Raw genomic sequence first — 17,945 nt, 5'->3', positions numbered from 1 at the left:
TTAAAGGCAACCGAGAGGTCAATATCAAGTTCCACTGAAAAGAATTAAGAGCCCAAGCAAATAATATAAAAATGGACCAAGGCATTTAGGAAAGAGAGGACCTGTACTAAATCTTAATTCCAGACCAGCACAATGGTTTCAAATTCAGGCCAGTTATGAGTCATGAAGTCACTCAAGGAACCAGGTAGAAACTACTGGCCAGAAGAAATAGATAGGCTGTCAAAGGCAGGCATGAGATGTGAAAGTGGGCATCCTGGGACCATTCCTGCCATGAAGCTGCATGCTCCTGCAGGCTTGCTTAAATGACTCAGTTCAGAAGTGTACTGGCCAACAGCTTTGCCTGCATGGACTGAATCACCCCTAATTATAGTTGCTGAGTTCATTCTCAGACAACATGATTAGAATGCTTTAAGAATTCATGGTAAAGATGGCTGGGCCCAGTGGCTCATGTGTGTAATCCCAGCACTTTGGGAGGCTGAGGTGGGTGGATCATTTGAGCCCAGGAGTTTGAGACCAGCCTGGCCAACATGGTGAAACCCCGTCAGTACTAAAAGTCCAAAAATTAGCTGGGTGTGGCGGACTGTAATCCCGGTTACTCGGGAGGCTGAGGCAGGAGAATCGCTTGAACCTGGGAGGCGGAGGTTGCAGTGAGCCATGATTGTACCACTGCACTCCAGCCTGCGCTATAGAGCGAGACTCTGTCTCAAAAAAAACAAAAAACAAAAAACAAAAAAAAAGAATTAATGGTAAAGATGTACCTCAATGAATATTGCATTCCATTGCCCGCTAATAAATTTCTAGCTTTGTACAACATAAATATTGACAAAGACACACATGACCACCCTATCTGAAAGCCTGATTGTATAATTTTATCTAGTGGAGAAAAACATACTCTTCTTCAATATGCTAAATGTTAATATGGCTCAATAACAGATGCTTTTGGGATCCACAACATACTCCAACATATTTTATATCACTAAAAACTTCACTAAGAACTTACTCATTTCAAGATATTCATAAAATAATCCCAGTTTGCCCATAGGCTGTAGATGGTAGTCCTGTTCCCATCGTGGGGTTATCTTTTCTGATCTAGAAACTCTGTGAAATCGCCCAATTAGATTCATGATCCAGCTGCCAAAAAAAAAAAAATTTATAAATTAGAATGAATATTATCAGGCCAAGGTCATAAAAATATTTTGCTGCTATCTTAAAGCTGCACCAGTAATCTTCCCAATAAACTATTTTTTGTTTGCATGCTAAATTTGTTTCTATTTCTGCCTCCTTCTTCCAAAATATTTTGAAAAATAGGACTACATACCTGGGTTTATCAAAGTTGCTGCTGCTACTATTTTTTTCACTTACCTTTTTCCTATGGGCGGCTTAATTTTTAAAAGGCAGGTTCCTACATTTGATTAACTTCAGTTGTTTGTTTTTGCATTTCCCCCTTATCATTCAAAATGGCCTTGCCAGTATGAAAATCACCAGAGAAAACAAGATATAGTATGCGAGCTGGTGGTAAGTGCTGTGGAGAAAACTAAGTAGGGCAGGGAATGCTTGCATTTGTGTCTAGGGAGGTGGCCGGTGAAGGCCTCCTTCAGAATGATGTGTGATTAAGGATGTGAAGGAGACAAAGGAGTGGGAAACCTGGGGGAAGAAGTCCCAGGCAGAGGGAACGGTGATGACAGAGACCCTGAGGCAGGAGCAGGCCTCCATGATTCACAGACAGCACACAGGGTAGGGATAAGAGACCACTGTCAGGATCTGGGCGTTTTTTTTTTCCTCCGAGGGAAGTGAGGAGCCACTGGAGGGCACCAAGCAGGAAAGTGACATAATCTGACTTTAGATAAAATAGGTCCAATTCCTATTTTAAGCTGAATCATTTAAGGACCAGAGGAGTGAAATGCCTCCTCCAGGTCATAGTGCAGAGCTAGGAGAAAACAGCCTGGACTGCGTCCCAGCGCTCTGTCCACCCCTGGATACTGCCCGCTGAGCTGCCCACTGTCTCTTTTTTATGTCATGTTTTTTCCCTCTCTCAAAAGCCTTGTGGCTGACATAAGTGCTTCCCCCCTTTTATGGCAATTTGTCTGGAAAAGAAATCTGAGTTGGCAGTAAAATGAAGTGTGCACCTGTGGCATAAAGAACTGTTGTCCCCTCAAGCAACTGCCGGCTTGTGGTTTACCTGTGGAGTCATCAGAAGCAGCATGACAACAACTCCAAATACAGATCTAACATCTGGATACACTGGGTGATTAAACATGTGGGTGTGGCCTTCAAACTCTGATAATGAGAAGGCATCCCATGATGGTTAAGGACAGTTACTGCAAGAAAACCAGGCAGACCCTCATCCTCTCCATCATGTGTGCACACGTGCACACCCAGCCAGCATAAGACAGACAGTACAAATGGCTCACTCTGCTGGGTTTCCCACTGCTACTGATCTCAGGGCTCACTTCTCACTGACTGCTACTGAAGCTTTACTAAGGGCAAATTATCTCTACTACAGGAGACATCTCTGACCTCACAATCTTTCCCCACTTCTTTCTCTTCGATGATGTTAGACAGGCAGCAGGAGGCTGTGGAAAGTGGAGGGGATATGAGTTCAGACACCCCTGAATCTGAATCCAGACTCTATTTCTTAGCTGGTTAACTTTGGTAAATAAATAAATAAATAAATAAAATGGGGTGATAAAACCTACACTGCCCAGGGCTGCTGTCAGGATTAAATGATTCAAAATAGGTAATGGATGTAGCACGTTTCCTAACACATCAAAACCTGCTGTATGGGATTTTCTGTTGAGCAATACAGGCTGCACTGGCTGAGGCCAAGTGTAAATAAGGACTATGTTACGTAGACTCTTGGCTCAGTTATCCAGGCCACGTGGATCAGTGGTTCCCACTTCAGCACATACAAGCACGGCGTGGAATGCTTATGAGTAGTGCAGCTTCCTATGCTCCCAACCAAAAGGTCTGAGATAAGCTCCAGAATCTGCAGTTTTATAGTCATTCCAAGGGGGGTGTGACTCAGGTAGCACCAAGGACCACACATGTCCATCACCCTTCATGACACCTAACTCTAAGGTCACTGGGTGTGGTTTCTATTGGTTTATCCTTTGCTCTGCCTCCCACACTTCTAGTCTCAGCCTTTTGCTGAATCCTTTCCATGCCCTCAAAGAAGCAGGTCTTTTTCTATCTGGGCTCTAAATCACATCAAAATTCAGATTCAGGATGAAACTTCTGTCCTGGCAACTACTTGTGTCATCTGGCACTTCCTTCTCATATCAGGTCATCTTAGAAGTCTTTCTTACTAGCTTTCATTTCTGACTTACAGACGCTGAGCCTCTTGTTTGGTTTCCCTGAGTTTAACCACTCATGTTTGGGTTTTCTATAGGTCTGTGTTTCTAGTGCAGGGACCTCAATCTTGACTTCACATGAGAATCACCCACAGAACTTTTAGAAAAATATACACACCACATATTTTTTCCCTGGCGAAGGCTAGAAGCAGGTGTTACAAAATAATTTCCATAGTAATTTACCATGTGTATTGTCATAGCCACATCATCAGTTGTGCTTTACTAGGTCCTTATTTTGTGCAAAACATGGTGAGAAGCATTTTACATCTCACTTCCTCTTCACCTCCATTATCACATTTAATCTACATGCTGGAGATAATCATTTCTGTTTCAGACATTCTACAGTATTCCCACTTGCTAATTTTGAAATACAAGCATCCTTTACTATCTGAATCTATTTTATGTGTGAGTTTACTGTTTCTGAACTTAGAGAGTAAGTGTAGATAGTGAGGGACACCTATATTTAGGACTCTGATTGCCTATAGCTCATCTTCTCTCCAAATCCTATCTTCAGAAGGGACATTTTCTCCTAAAACAGTTCTTTTTTCTTATTATACAAATAAGTATACTTATTAAAATAAAAAGAGGTATTTATGTTACAATATACATGTATAAATGTATATAAAGGAAAATTATAGCCATCTACTATTTAAATACCAAAAAATGATGCTATGGGCATTTTGCATCCTTAATTCTATTATCTCTGACATTTTATTATAAAAATTTCTCCAGAGTGAGCTATTTAACACAGGAATTATACTAGCCTTTTATTAAGAACAGAATAAAATCCCCAAGAATGCCTTAAATATCAAAACACTAAGTGGAGCTGGGAAGGCCAAAGGGCTCTGAGCCTGCTCTCTGGGTCTCACTGACAACTCTGTAATTTACTGATGTGATGTATCTGAAGCATATAAGGCACTCATTCATTCACTCAGCTGCTTCATTGGGTCCCTGTCACATGCCAGGTACCGGGGAGGCCCCAAAAGGAACCTAGATCCCTAAGCCAGACACACTCCTTTCCTTGTTCCAAGAATCCTAGTCAAGGGGTATGGGCCCAAAGGCGGGCGGGGAAGGAAGGAAGAGGGTACATGTGTGGTAAAATACATTACTCCAGGTTTCTCTTGACTACTTACATGATGTGAAAACAACTGCTGACTTATAAGGCTTTTCTCTATTTTTGGTATAGTTTCGGATAGAAAAGATAACTGGTATCTTTTTTTTTTTTGAGATGGAGTTTCGCTCTTGTTGCCTAGGCTGGAGTGCAATGGAGCGACCTCGGCTCACCACAACTTCCGCCTCCAGGTTCAAGCGATTCTCCTGCCTCAGTCTCCCGAGTAACTGGGATTATAGGCATGCACCAACATGCCTGGCTAATTTTGTATTTTTAGCAGAGACAGGGTTTCTCCATGTTGGTCAGGCTGGTCTCGAACTCCTGACCTCGGGTGATCTGCCCACCTCGGCCTCCCAAAGTGCTGGGATTACAGGTCTGAACCATGGCGCCTGGCTGATATATCTTTGATAAATTAGGATTTTGTATAACAAAGGTAATAAAACCGGCACCTATACAAAGAGAAGCAGCACAGTCACTCTCTAATTTGGCTAACACTCAGCCTTCCCAGTTTTCAAACAAGAAAACATAGGAGGAGAAATTTGAGGCAAAGTTCATATCACTAATTTTCAACAATGAGCTTACTTGAAGTGAAAGTATAAACCACGGATAGTATAATTGATCCTTTAAAATATTTCATGTGAACAAATTTCATTTCATATGAATTTCTCAATACCAGTTTAGGAAATAGCTGCTAAAAACCAATGTTACCGAAACACAGTGTTAAATAATTAACCTACTTTTTTCAGAAAACACTTTTTAATCTCAGAATGAAGACTTTCCTCAATTTTATAATTTGTTTTCATTTAGAAACACAGTACTATTTATGCATGACCTACTTTTACTTATCTGGAAAAATCTGAATATGAGCTCAATGAAAGTGAGGGTTGTTTTCTGTAGAGAAGGATAAAAAAAAAAAAAGAATTTCACAGCTAAAACCAGAATCCCTTTCTGGGTGGAGGAAGAGGAAGGAGAGAGATCTTTGTTTAGAGAAAGACCCTGAAAGTTTCCATTGAAGATAGAGAATAAGACCTGGTAAAGAAATCTGGAAGGATGCACTGAAACCCAGAGTGAGTTAACTGCTCAACAAAGAGAATGAACAGAAACTTGGTGACTGGGGAGAAAAACGCCAGGAGTAGGAGAAGAAAGAGAGAGAAGTTGTATGTGATGGAGGGAAGAGGGCAACACGGCAGGAGGTGAGAGCCTATAAAGAGGGTGATAAATTTTTAAAAATTCCCAGATATATAGTGGGATAAAAGACTTCTTATAAAGGTGGAGGCTTTTTGTTTCTAACAAAAGAAGGGAAGAGGTGGTAGGGGAGATGAGGAGAGGAGGGGGACAGGAGGTAGAAGACAGGAGGTGGGAGAGGTGACTACAGAAGACAGTCACAAACATGAAACTTTGCTGGCTTTGAGATGGAGAAGAGGTCACAAGGAGGTCACAAGGCAGGGAGCATAGATGGTGGCCTCCAGAAGCCAGGAAAGGCAAAGAGATTCACCTCAGAGCCCTTGGAAAGGAACACAACCCCACCAACACCTTGATTTTAGTCCAGTGAGTCTTCTGACCATAAGATATTACATGTTGTTTTTACCCCATTAATCTTGGGGTAATTTGTTATTGCAGCAATAGAAGACCAAAACAAAAAGCTCCCTGAAATTTGCAGAAATTGCAGATGGTGTTGGACTTTACACTTTGATAGGGGAGGGGGCCTAAGTGAAAGTTGTAAACGGCAATGAAATCTTAGTTAACATCTTAAGTACAACTATTCTGTTGTGCTCATTTTTAGGAAAACAGTAAGTCAAAACGTTTGTGGTTATTATTCTAGACAATTATTTCTTAAAACATTATGTATCCCAGTGCCTTAGGATCATGCGAGAACCTCTGTTCTTAAAAGTCTGGACTCATGGGATCCTGGATTTGAATCCCACAGTAGCCTCTTAATGCTAATGTGAAACTGGGTAAATCATTTAACCTCTTTAAACCACAGATCTTCATTAGCAGAAAGGAGAAAAAAAATAAGAATAGTTTGGTAGATGAAATGATATATATATATATATATCATTTTTTAAATATATATGTAGCACTTAATATAGTGACTGGAATTCACACTGACTTTTAAATGCATAATATATAGGAAAGAGAGAAGGATGTGAGAAATTGTGGAAATACACAGGTCACAGCTCTAGCCAGTGCTGTCGCTCAAAGGGCTGCTATTAGTCAGTAACCAACAATAGCCCAGTAGGTATAAACTGCAGCAGATGGGGATTTACATTAAATATAAAGAAGGTTTTAAAATACAATTATTAGATCCTGGATACATTTATACTGTTGGTTGGACTATGTTGTCTGGAGACCCTTAATGACAGTAGCTTCTGATCCATTTAGAGGTGGACATGCAGCTATGTGGCTATGGAGGCAAATGATTTGTGTGGCTGGGCTGTTCTATTCCTCGTCCTTTTACCCATGGCTATACAAGTTAACACTCACGGCAATAATACTTCTTGTATGTTATTCCAGATTGCTTTTCCTCCCATGATTATTGTCAGCTGAGTTGTCAGTTCAAGAAGACAGCCACCTGGGTCACACTGGAAGGTTAAAAAGAAAATACCATTTAAATATTCAATGGATCTAACTTGAAATATAGGCATCCTATTTTTCTGATATTTGTTCTGCTTAGGCTAAAAAATAAATCTAGGAATTTACAATAAAGAACTATTCATTTGGTAACTGAGAGAAAACTCAGCTTAAATTGGCAAGATAATACAATTCTATATTCATACCTCTTCATTTCTGTATTTTCCCAACCAATAAACTGGGTCTCCTGGATAGCCTACAAATTTGCCCTTAAAGAATGCTATGTAGAAGCATGAAGAGTAGTAGTTGACAAACTGGAATAAGAACATCTTCATGGTGAGGCTGTTCTCATAATCAGTCTGGGTCCTTGGGAGTTCTGTAGTTAAAAGAAAGAAAAATAAGATTTTAAAACTGTGAAGAGCTTTGAGACTCTAATAAAAAATACTGATACATGAGTTAACACGTTAAAAAAAAATACAATTCACACTGTTTCCATTTAAGCTGTTTTGAATACCTTAATACAGCCACTGCGTTAATTCCAAGTTTGCACAGTGTTATGAGTTCTCCCTCACAGCAGGAATACATTAGCCCACATGTTCCCCTCCCCCACAAAAAAATCAACAGCTCCTTAAAATTTACAAGTACAGTGTTATCAAATAAGAACTGCCATAGGTATAATTGACAGAAAATTAGTTTTGAACTGCTTGCTAAATGATATTCTCTTGTTTTCCTGAATTGCAATAAGGTGGGTCTGTTGAAGAAAAGAAGCAAACCAAGGTACAACTTGCTAGAGGCATTTGGGAAAGACAAAATAGGTCATCCTCCTAGTGTGGAGTTTGAATCAGTTCGATCATTTTAGATGACCACCGAGCAGGCCATTCAGAGAACGACTCAGATGTATGCAGTATGGCAAGCACTTAACTTGGCCACTAAGCAGCTGCCTGGGATACAAGCCAGAGAGAAGAAACACATTAAAAAATCAAGGCCTGATGAGAATTATATTAATATGAACAGCACGGGGGAAGACACGTAGCAGTGTGATAGCTTGTCCTCTCAGCAACAGAGGAACATATTTGCCACTGGAACCATGACCCTATTCCACTTATTTGCAATAAAGAGACTATTTACTTTCAACAATAGAGTACATGATCTAATGTAATTGAAAATATTATTCAGCACTGATCTGTTTACACAGAGTTTGGACATTATGATGATTGTCTTTGCTTTGTCCCTTTTGCTAATGGAAAGCTGTAGCTAATTTATTTCCATACATGCTAGAGAAAATATGTTTACACTTGAAAATTTCTAAAAATTGTAACCTACTGGAATTGAAAAGCCTAAAAGATAACAGTCTCTATTTTTGGCAGGTTCTAAAAATATGTCAGAAGTTACCTAAGCTATAGTAGGACCTTACCGAAGTTAGTAATCATAATTGCCACTTTTTCATATATAGTGTTCAGAATCATGATAATTATAAAGCTGATGATGGAGGCCGTGATGGACGTGGCTGTCTGTGGAGTCAGGTACTTCTGGATTGGGTCTGTTCCATTAATGTTCTTGGGAAGTTTTGCAGAAAATACAATGAACACTGAGAGCCTATAGACAATTATCCCAATAACTGAAGCGATGATCAATAGGATCTGAAAGCACAATAAACACAGTAGCATGAGACTCACCAATAACTGCACTTGTACTGTTAAAAACTGACCTCACACTTTGCGTGTGTAAAGTGATGTAAATCTCAAATAAGTGATACCAAGTGATGTAAATCTCAAATAAGTGATACCAAGGGGGTAGAAAGTCTGGCATGTTAAATTTTTAAAAAAGAAAAAAGAATGATGGAAGTGAAAGGAAGGCGCATACACATATGTAAAACGTTAACAAGAGGAGAAACTGGGTGCAGGGGGTGGTGACAGGGAACTGGAAACTATTTTCTGTGCAATTTTTTTGTAAACCTAAAATCACTCCAAAAAAAGTCTATTTAAAAAAGAGTATCTTCACACAGCATAAAAATGGAACAACTAGTAGCATAATCTGGTAGAAGAAAAAAATGTCTGAGTGTAGAACCAAAGAAAACATCCCTTCTACAATTACTATTTAGGTTGTAAGTTAACGTTTTTTGGTCACTCATACTCCATTAAGGAGATACATTTCCTTGCAACAGAGAAGCTATCACCAATTGAAGTGTCAGCAGGTGCTAGCTTTTGTCTTAATCACTGTAGCAGGGGAGAGTCTGAGCACAGCCAGTGAAGCTGGCACAGAGGTGCCCTGAGCTAACTGTTGCTACTGGCAGCAGGTCTCTGCTGATAAAAGCTTCACACACTTTTCACTCTCAGATCTTATGACCTTAAACTGGCAGTCATTTGTACTTGCATTTCCACAAGATTCACGCCACTAGACCACTGTATTTTTGCATAATCCCCAGTAAGAGAGATTTTCACTTTCTCTGTAAGCAGATTTCCCACCACTGAACGACGCACATTGAAGGTCCCATGAATTTTCCTTACTTGATACACGGTACTAGACACTATTGGAGAGGCATCTTTAAACTGTTTTCCCTACATCTACTTTCTCCAGAACCATGCACTCAAGGTGTATGACTGCTCATGACGACAGAAAAGTTTCAGAGAAGGGAAACTGAGGACCAAGCAAACCATATCTTGTTGACAGTAACAGAGGCCAGCTGTCACCTGTGGAGAGCAGTAAAGGGAGTGATTACAGGATGGTCCTGGGGCTAGACTCCTCTATTTGAATACTAGCTCTACTGGGGCTTCAATATCCTCTCCTGTGTATTAGGAATACTGTGGCACCTAACTTAAGGAATTGTTGAGGATTCAATGAGTTACTTCAGGTAAAAACAGAATATTAAGCTCAGGTACATGAAAAACACTATATAAGTATTAGCTATGATTATGGCAACCAAAATTAAGTGTTCAAAAAGATGTTTTTCTTGCTCTTTAAGAAATCTGCTTGTAGAGAAGGCATTACATTTCTCCTGTGATCTATTTCCTTTCACAACACTTGTGAGATGAATAAGATTTGTGTGTGTGTATATGTAAAGATTAGTTAAGGCTGATAAAAAATTAAAAAGATGAATCAAGTCATCCTCTCTTAGCACAATATATACAGGGTGTTTAAATATTATGTATTTTTAAAAATTATCTCCATAATTTTTATTATTAAGTAATGATAAAGATAACATTCTTTAAGTGCTTTCTGTTCACCTTAGCACATGTATATTTGTTTAATCTCATAACAGGCTTGTGAGGAAGGTGGTATATTATCTCTGTCTTACTGATGAGAAAATAGAGGCTCAAAGACATTAAGCAATTTGTCCAAGATTAGATAACTAGTAAGTAAAAGAACTGGGGTCTCCTAAGATTCCAAAGACACTCACCTCTCCATGGCACTGCCTCCCACACAGTTTATGAAATGAATTCTAATTCATCCCAGAGCTTTTACAAACTTGTTAAGTTTCTATATTTCTTTGGGGTGCTTCCCATACTTCAGTGTTTCTTCATAGGGGCAGGAAGCTTTTTATTCTTTTTCCTCAAGTTTATAACTTATTTCTGATTCTAACATTAATACTTTTCTGATCATAACTTTAATATATATGGTCACTGTGGACAATCTGAAAGTCTCTTGTAGTGGACACTGATTGCTTTTGCTAGCCTGGGTCTGTTCCCCATCCTAGAAGAGAACCCAGATTTTGCTTCAGGGGAAATAACTCCTCTGTTTTTAGCCCTGGGGTTTCGGTGGGATTGCCCTAACGTGCTCCAGAGGTACAACCTGATTGCTTGAGACAAACAGGTAACATCCCACTGGCCTCAGCAGTTGATCCAGGGATTGACACATAACTCAGTAACAGCCACCGAGACGTGAGGAGACATCTGTTAGTGCCCATGGGAAAGAGAAGCGTCACCTATCAATAGAGAAAGCCACTAAAAAAAGACCTCTCGGCTGGGCGCGGTGGCTCATGCCTGTAATCGCAGCACTTCCGGAGGCTGAGGCGGGCCAATCATGATGTCAGGAGTTCCAGGTCAGTTTGGCCAACATGGTGAAACCCCGTCTCTACTAAAAATACAAAAATTAGCTGAGCGTGGTGGCAGGTGCCTGTAATCCCAGCTACTCGGGAGGCTGAGGCAGGAGAATCGCTTGAACACGGGAGGCGGAGGTTGTAGTGAGCTGAGACCGCGGCATTGCACTCCAGCCTGGGCGACAGAGCGAGAATCCGTCTCAAACAAACAAAGAACCTCTCTTTGCTTGGAAGATGTGACATTTGAAATGCTGCAGCCATTCTGCTACCACAAGGAAGTGTCCAGACCCACCAAGCCCAGGAGGCCAGTTGACACAGGATGAAGGAAACAAAACACAGCCCTTGATAATATCTGGTCTGCAGTATCTGGATTTGACTGGAGCCATACCTCAGGCCTGGAATTTTCAGTTTCAGAAAATAAATAGGTGGAAAGAAAAAAATCCCACTTTCCCCTCTTTTGCTGTTGTTTAAACCAACTGAAGACCGATTTTCTGCCAACCGTAAGTGAAAGATTCCTAACAAAAATGACATTAAATAGGAAAAAATGTATCTACTATCTATATGTGGGCACAATTCCTTCAGGATTATGTATGCATTGTATGCATATTTAAAACCACTTTACATATTTATCCTTCCCTTAAACATATCATAAACCATAAGCATTTTTATATGCCTTAAAATATTTTCATGACCGTACTTTCTCATGGCCGCACAACATTCCACTGTTTGAAGGGTGAGAAGTAGAATATTTTGGTTGATATATATGTTTATATGTATATAAATACATACATAAAATGTTATAAGTATGTGAAAAAACCTTACTGACCTTTACTGACCATTTTCAAACATTTCCTGATTGAAAGTCCTAAGAGCTAAATTAGTGGATTAAAGCATACGAATATTCTCGAGACTTGAAACACAACTGCTAAGCTGCCTTCTAGGAAGCTGGAGCAGTACAGAATTACAATAGTCTTGTATCGGAGTAGTTGACTGTTGCACTTCATCGTCACACTGAGGGCCCTATCATTCAAGAGGTGAAAAATCATATCTCATTTTAATGTGAATGGATTTAATCACTATTAAGATTTGGCATTTTGTAATGCTCACTGGTCATTATATTTTTTTTCTTTTGTAAATGCATATTTATGTTCTGTCTCTTTAGCCACTGAGATCTTTGGGGTTATGTTCTAGGTGATCTGGCCTCTATGTATTAAAGGTATTGACCTCTTGTTTGCCCTATTGTTAGCAAATATATCTTCCGGTATTTTGTTTACATTTAGGATACTTTTGATGTATGGAAATATTTAAATGTTTTCCTCTGAAACTTCTTCTATTGCTAGTAAGTTTAGAAAATCTTTTTACATCTAAAGCTCATATATTCATCAAATTTATTTGTAGTTTTAAACTTTTTTTTTAAAATACTTTAATTTCTAGGGTACATGTACACAACGTGCAGGTTTGTTACATATGTATACATGTACCATGTTGGTGTGCTGCACCCATCAACTCATCATTCACATTAGGTATTTCTCCTAATGCTATGCCTCCCCTAGCCCCCAACCGCCTGACAGGCCCCAGTGTGTGATGTTCCCCACCCTGTGTCCAAGTGATCTCATTGTTCAATTCCCACCTATGAGTGAGAACATGTGGTGTTTCATTTTCTGTCCTTGTGATAGTTTGCTCAGAATGAGGGTTTCCAGCTTCATCCACGTCCCTGCAAAGGACGTGAACTCATCCTTTTTTATGGCTGCCTACTATTCCATGGTGTTTATGTGCCACATTTTCTTAATCCAGTCTATCATTGATGGACATTTGGGTTGGTTCCAAGTCTTTGCTATTGTGAATAGTGCCACAATAAACATGTGTGCATGTTTTTTTTATAGTCGTATGATTTATAATCCTTTGGGTATATATCCAGTAATGGGACTGCTGGGTCAAATGGTAATTCTAGTTCTAGATCCTTGAGGAATCGCCACACTGTCTTCCACAATGGTTGAACCAATTTACACTCCCACCAACAGTGTAAAAGTGTTCCTATTTCTCCACATCCTCTCCAGCATCTGTTGTTTCCTGACTTTTCAATGATTGCCATTGTAACTGGTGTGAGATGGTATCTCATTGTCGTTTTGATTTGCATTTCTCTGATGACCAATGATGATGAACATTTTTTCATGTGTCTGTTGGCTGCATAGATGTTTTCTTTTGAAAAGTGTCTGTTCGTGTGCTTTGCCCACTTTTTGATGGGGTTTTTTCTTGTAAATTTGTTTGAGTTCTTTGTAGATTCTGGATATTAGCCCTTTGTCAGATGGGTAGATTGCAAAAATTTTCTTCAATTCTGTAGGCTGCCTGTTCACTCTGATGGTAGTTTCTTTTGCTGTGCAGAAGCTCTTTAGTTTAATTAAATCCCATTTGTCTATTTTGGCTTTTGTTGCCATTGTTTTTGGTGTTTTAGTCATGAAGTCCTTGGCCATGCCTATGTTCTGAGTGGTATTGCCTAGGTTTTCTTCTAGGGTTTTTATGGTTTTAGGTCTAACATTTAAGTCTTTGATCCATCTTGAATTAATTTTTGTATAAGGTGTAAGGAAGGGATCCAGTTTCAGCGTTCTACATATGGCTAGCCAGTTTTCCCAGCACCATTTATTAAATAGGGAATCCTTTCCCCATTTCTTGTTTTTGTCAGGTTTGTCAAAGATCAGATGGTTGTGGATGTGTGGCATTGTTTCTGAGGCCTCTGTTTTGTTCCATTGGTCTATATATCTATTTTGGTAACAGTACCATCCTATTTTGGTTACTGTAGCCTTGCAGTATAGTTTGAAGTCAGGTAGCGTGATGCCTCCAGCTTTGTTCTTTTGGCTTAGGATTGTCTTGGCAATGCGGGCTCTTTTTTGGTTACATATGAACTTTAAAGTTTTTTCCAATTTTGTGAAGAAAGTCATTGGTAGCTTAATGGGGATGGCATTCAATCTATAAATTACCTTGGGCAGTATGGCCATTTTCATGATATTGATTCTTCCTATCCGTGAGCATGGAATATTCTTCCATTTGTTTGTGTTCTCTTTTATTTTGGGCAGTGGTTTGTAGTTTTCCTTGAAGTGGTCCTTTACATCCCTTGTAAATTGAATTCCTAGGTATTTTATTCTCTTTGTAGCAATTGTGAATGGGAGTTCACTTAGGATTTAGCTGTTTGTCTGTTAATGGTGTACAGGAATGCTTGTGATTTTTGCACATTGATTTTGTATCCTGAGACTTTGCTGACGTTGCTTATCAGCTTAAGGAGATTTTGGACTGAGATAATGGGGTTTTCTAAAAATATACAATCATGTCATCTGCAAACAGGGACAATTTGGCTTCCTCTTTTCCTAACTGAATAACCTGTATTTCTTTCTCTTACCGGACTACCGTGACCAGAACTTCCAACACTATGTTGAATGGGAGTGGTGAGAGAGGGCATCCTTGCCTTGTGCTGGTTTTCAAAGGGAATGCTTCCAGTTTTTGCCCATTCAGTATGACATTGGCTGTGTGTTTGTCATAAATAGCTCTTACTGGGAAATGTTCCATAAATACCTAGTTTATTGAGAATTTTTAGCACGAAGGGCTGTTGAATTTTGTTGAAGGTTTTCTGTACCTATTGAGATAATCATGTGGTTTTTGTCATTGGTTCTGTTTATGTGATGGATTACGTTTATTGATTTGCATATGTTGAACAAGCCTTGCATCCCAGGGATGAAGCCGACTTGATTATGGTGGATAAGCTTTTTGATGTGCTGCTGGATTTGGTTTGCCAGTATTTTATTGAGGATTTTTGCATTGATGTTCATCAGGGATATTGGTCTAAAATTCTCTTTTTTTGGTTGTGTCTCTGCCAGGCTTTGGTATCAGGATGATGTTGGCTGCATAAAATGAGTTAGGGAGGATTCCCTCTTCTTCTATAAATTGGAATAGTTTCAGAAGGAACGGTACCAGCTTCTCTTTGTTCCTCTGGTAGAATTCGGCTGTGAATCCGTCTGGTCCTGGACTTTTTTTGGTTGTTAGGCTATTAATTATTGCCTCAATTTCAGAGCCTGTTACTGGTCTATTCAGAGATTCAATTTCTTCCTGGTTTAGTCTTGGGAGAGTGTTTGTGTCCAGGAATTTATTCATTTCTTCTAGATTTTCTAGTTTATTTACACAGAGGTTTTTATAGTATTCTCGGATGGTATTTGTATTTCTGTGGGATTGGTGGTGATATCCCCTTTATCATTTTTTTTATTGCATCTATTTGATTCTTCTCTCTTATTAGTCTTGCTAGAGGTCTATCAATTTTGTTGATCTTTTCAAAAAATCAGCTCCTGGATTCACTGATTTTTTGAAGGGTTTTTTGTGTCTCTATCTCTTTCAGTTCTGCTCTGATCTTAGTTATTTCTTGCCTTCTGCTAGTTTTTGAATTTGTTTGCTCTTGCTTCTCTAGTTCTTTTGTGATGCTAGGATGTCGATTTTAGATCTTTCCTGCTTTCTCTTGTGGGCATTTAGTGCTATAAATTTCCCTCTACACACAGCTTTAAATGTGTCCCAGAGATTCTGGTACATTGTGTCTTTGTTCTCACTGGTTTCAAAGAACATCTTTATTTCTGCCTTCATTTGTTATTTACCCAGTAGTCATTCAGGAGCAAGTTGGTCAGTTTCCATGTAGTTGAGCAGTTTTGAGTAAGTTTCTTAATCCTGAGTTCTAATTTGATTGCACTGTGCTCTGAGAGACTGTTTGTCGTGATTTCTGTTCTTTTACATTTGCTGAGGAGTGCTTACTTCCAATTAAGTGGTCAATTTTAAAATAAGTGCGATGTGGTGCTAAGAAGAATGTATATTCTGTTGATTTGGGGTGGAGAGTTCTGTAGATGTCTATTAGGTCTGCGTGTTGCAGAGCTGAGTTCAGATCCTGGATATCCTTGTTAACCTTCTGTCTCACTGATCTAATATTGACAGTGGGGTATTAAAGTCTCCCATTATTATTGTGTGGGAGTCTAAGTCTCTTTGTAGGTCTGTAAGGACTGGCTTTATGAACCTGGGTGCTCCTGTGTTGGGTGCATATATATTTAGGATAGTTAGCTCTTCTTGCTGAATTGATCCCTTTACCATTATGTAATGGCCTATTTTGTCTTTCTTTTCATCTTTGTTGGTTTAAAGTCTGTTTTATCAGAGACTAGGATTGCAATCCCTGCTTTTTTTTGCTTTCCATTTGCTTGATAGATCTTCCTCCAACCCTTATTTTGGGCCTGCGTGCATCTTTGCAAGTGAGATGGGTCTCCTGAATTCAGCACATTGATGGGTCTTGAGTGTTTATCAAATTTGCCAGTCTGTGTCTTTTAATTGGAGCATTTAGCCCATTTACATTTAAGGTTAATATTGTTATGTGTGAATGTGATCCTGTCATTATGACGTTCACTGGTTATTTTGCCCATTAATTAATGCAGTTTCTTCATAGCATCGATGGTCTTTACAATTTGGCATGTTTTTGCAGTGGCTAGTACTGGTTATTCATATTTAGCGCTTCCTTCAGGAGCTCTTGTAAGGCAGGTCTGGTGGTGACAAAATCTCTCAGCATTTGCTTGTCTGTAAAGGATTTTATTTCTCCTTCACTTATGAAGCTTAGTTTGGCTGGATAGGAAATTCTGAGTTGAAAACACTTTTCTTTAAGAATGTTGAATATTGGCCCCCACTCTTTTCTGGCTGTAGGGTTTCTGCCAAGAGATGCGCTGTTAGTCTGATGGGCTTCCCTTTGTGGGTAACTCGACCTTTCTCTCTGGCTGCCCTTAACACTTTTTCCTTCATTTCAACCTTGGTGAATCTGAAAATTATGTATCTTGAGGTTGCTCTTCTAGAGGATTATCTTTGTGGCACTCTCTGTATTTCCTGAATTTGAATGTTGGCCTGCCTTGCTAGTTGGGGAATTTCTCCTGGATAACATCCTGAAGAGTATTTTCCAACTTGGTTCCATTCTCTCCATCACATTCAGGTACACCTGTCAAACATAGATTTGGTCTTTTCACATAGACCTATCTTTCTTGGAGGCTTTGTTTCTTTTTACTCTTTTTCCTCTAACCTTGTTTTCTTGTTTTATTTCATTAATTTGATCTTCAATCACTGATACCCTTTCTTCCACTTTATCGAATCAGCTATTAAAGCTTGTGCATGCATCACAAAGTTCTCATGCTATGGTTTTCAGCTCCATCAGGTCATTTAAGGTTTTCTCTACACAGTTTATTCTAATTAGCCATTTGTCTCACTTTTTTTCAAGGTTTTTAGCTTCCTTGCGATGGGTTAGAACATTATCTTTTAGCTCACAGAAGTTTGTTATTACCGATCTTCTGAAGCCTACTTCCGTCAACTCGTCAAAGTCATTCTCCTTCCAGCTTTGTTCTGTTGCTGGAGAGGAGCTGCAATCCTTTGGAGGAGAAGAGGCGCTCTGGTTTTTAGAATTTTCAGCTTTTCTGCTCTGGTTTCTCCCCATCTTTGTGGTTTTATCTACCTTTGGTCTTTGATGTTGGTGACTTACAGCTGGGGTTTTGGTGTAGATGACCTTTTTGTTGATGTTGATGCTGTTCCTTTCTGTTTGTTAGTTTTCCTTCTAACAGTCAGGTCCCTCAGCTGCAGGTCTGTTGGAGTTTGCTGGAGTTCCACTCCAGACCCCGTTTGCGTGGGTATCACCAGCAGAGGCTGCAGAACAGCAAATACTGCTGCCTGATCTTTCCTCTGGAAGCTTCGTCCCAGAGGGGCAACCGCCTATGTGAGGTGTCTGTAGCCCCAACTGGTAGCTGTCTCCCAGTTAGGCTCCACGGGGGTCAGGGACCCACTTGAGGAGGCAGTCTGTCCATTCTCAGAACTCAAACACTGTGCTGGGAGA

General features: G+C 39.6%; 1 protein-coding gene across 4 annotated transcripts in view; it reads right to left on the bottom strand.

The window, feature by feature from the left end:
• ANO6 (anoctamin 6) overlaps positions 1-17,945 on the bottom strand; it is a 224,412-nt gene that overhangs the window by 29,868 nt on the left and 176,599 nt on the right. For all 4 annotated transcript variants that reach the window (XM_025403747.1, XM_025403743.1, XM_025403746.1 and 1 more), the window contains 4 exons: positions 8,447-8,672; positions 7,239-7,408; positions 6,946-7,043; positions 1,001-1,131 (listed from right to left, as the gene is read on the bottom strand). In XM_025403747.1, coding sequence (XP_025259532.1) covers positions 1,001-1,131; positions 6,946-7,043; positions 7,239-7,408; positions 8,447-8,672 — 625 coding nt within the window. The remainder of the gene's footprint in view (positions 1-1,000; positions 1,132-6,945; positions 7,044-7,238; positions 7,409-8,446; positions 8,673-17,945) is intronic.

The sequence above is a fragment of the Theropithecus gelada genome, chromosome 11 (genome assembly GCF_003255815.1).
Source record: "Theropithecus gelada isolate Dixy chromosome 11, Tgel_1.0, whole genome shotgun sequence".
In the NCBI taxonomy this organism is placed as follows: Eukaryota; Metazoa; Chordata; class Mammalia; order Primates; family Cercopithecidae; genus Theropithecus; species Theropithecus gelada.
Note: the sequence above shows the minus strand (reverse complement) of the source record. Positions and strands in the feature narration are given on the sequence as shown.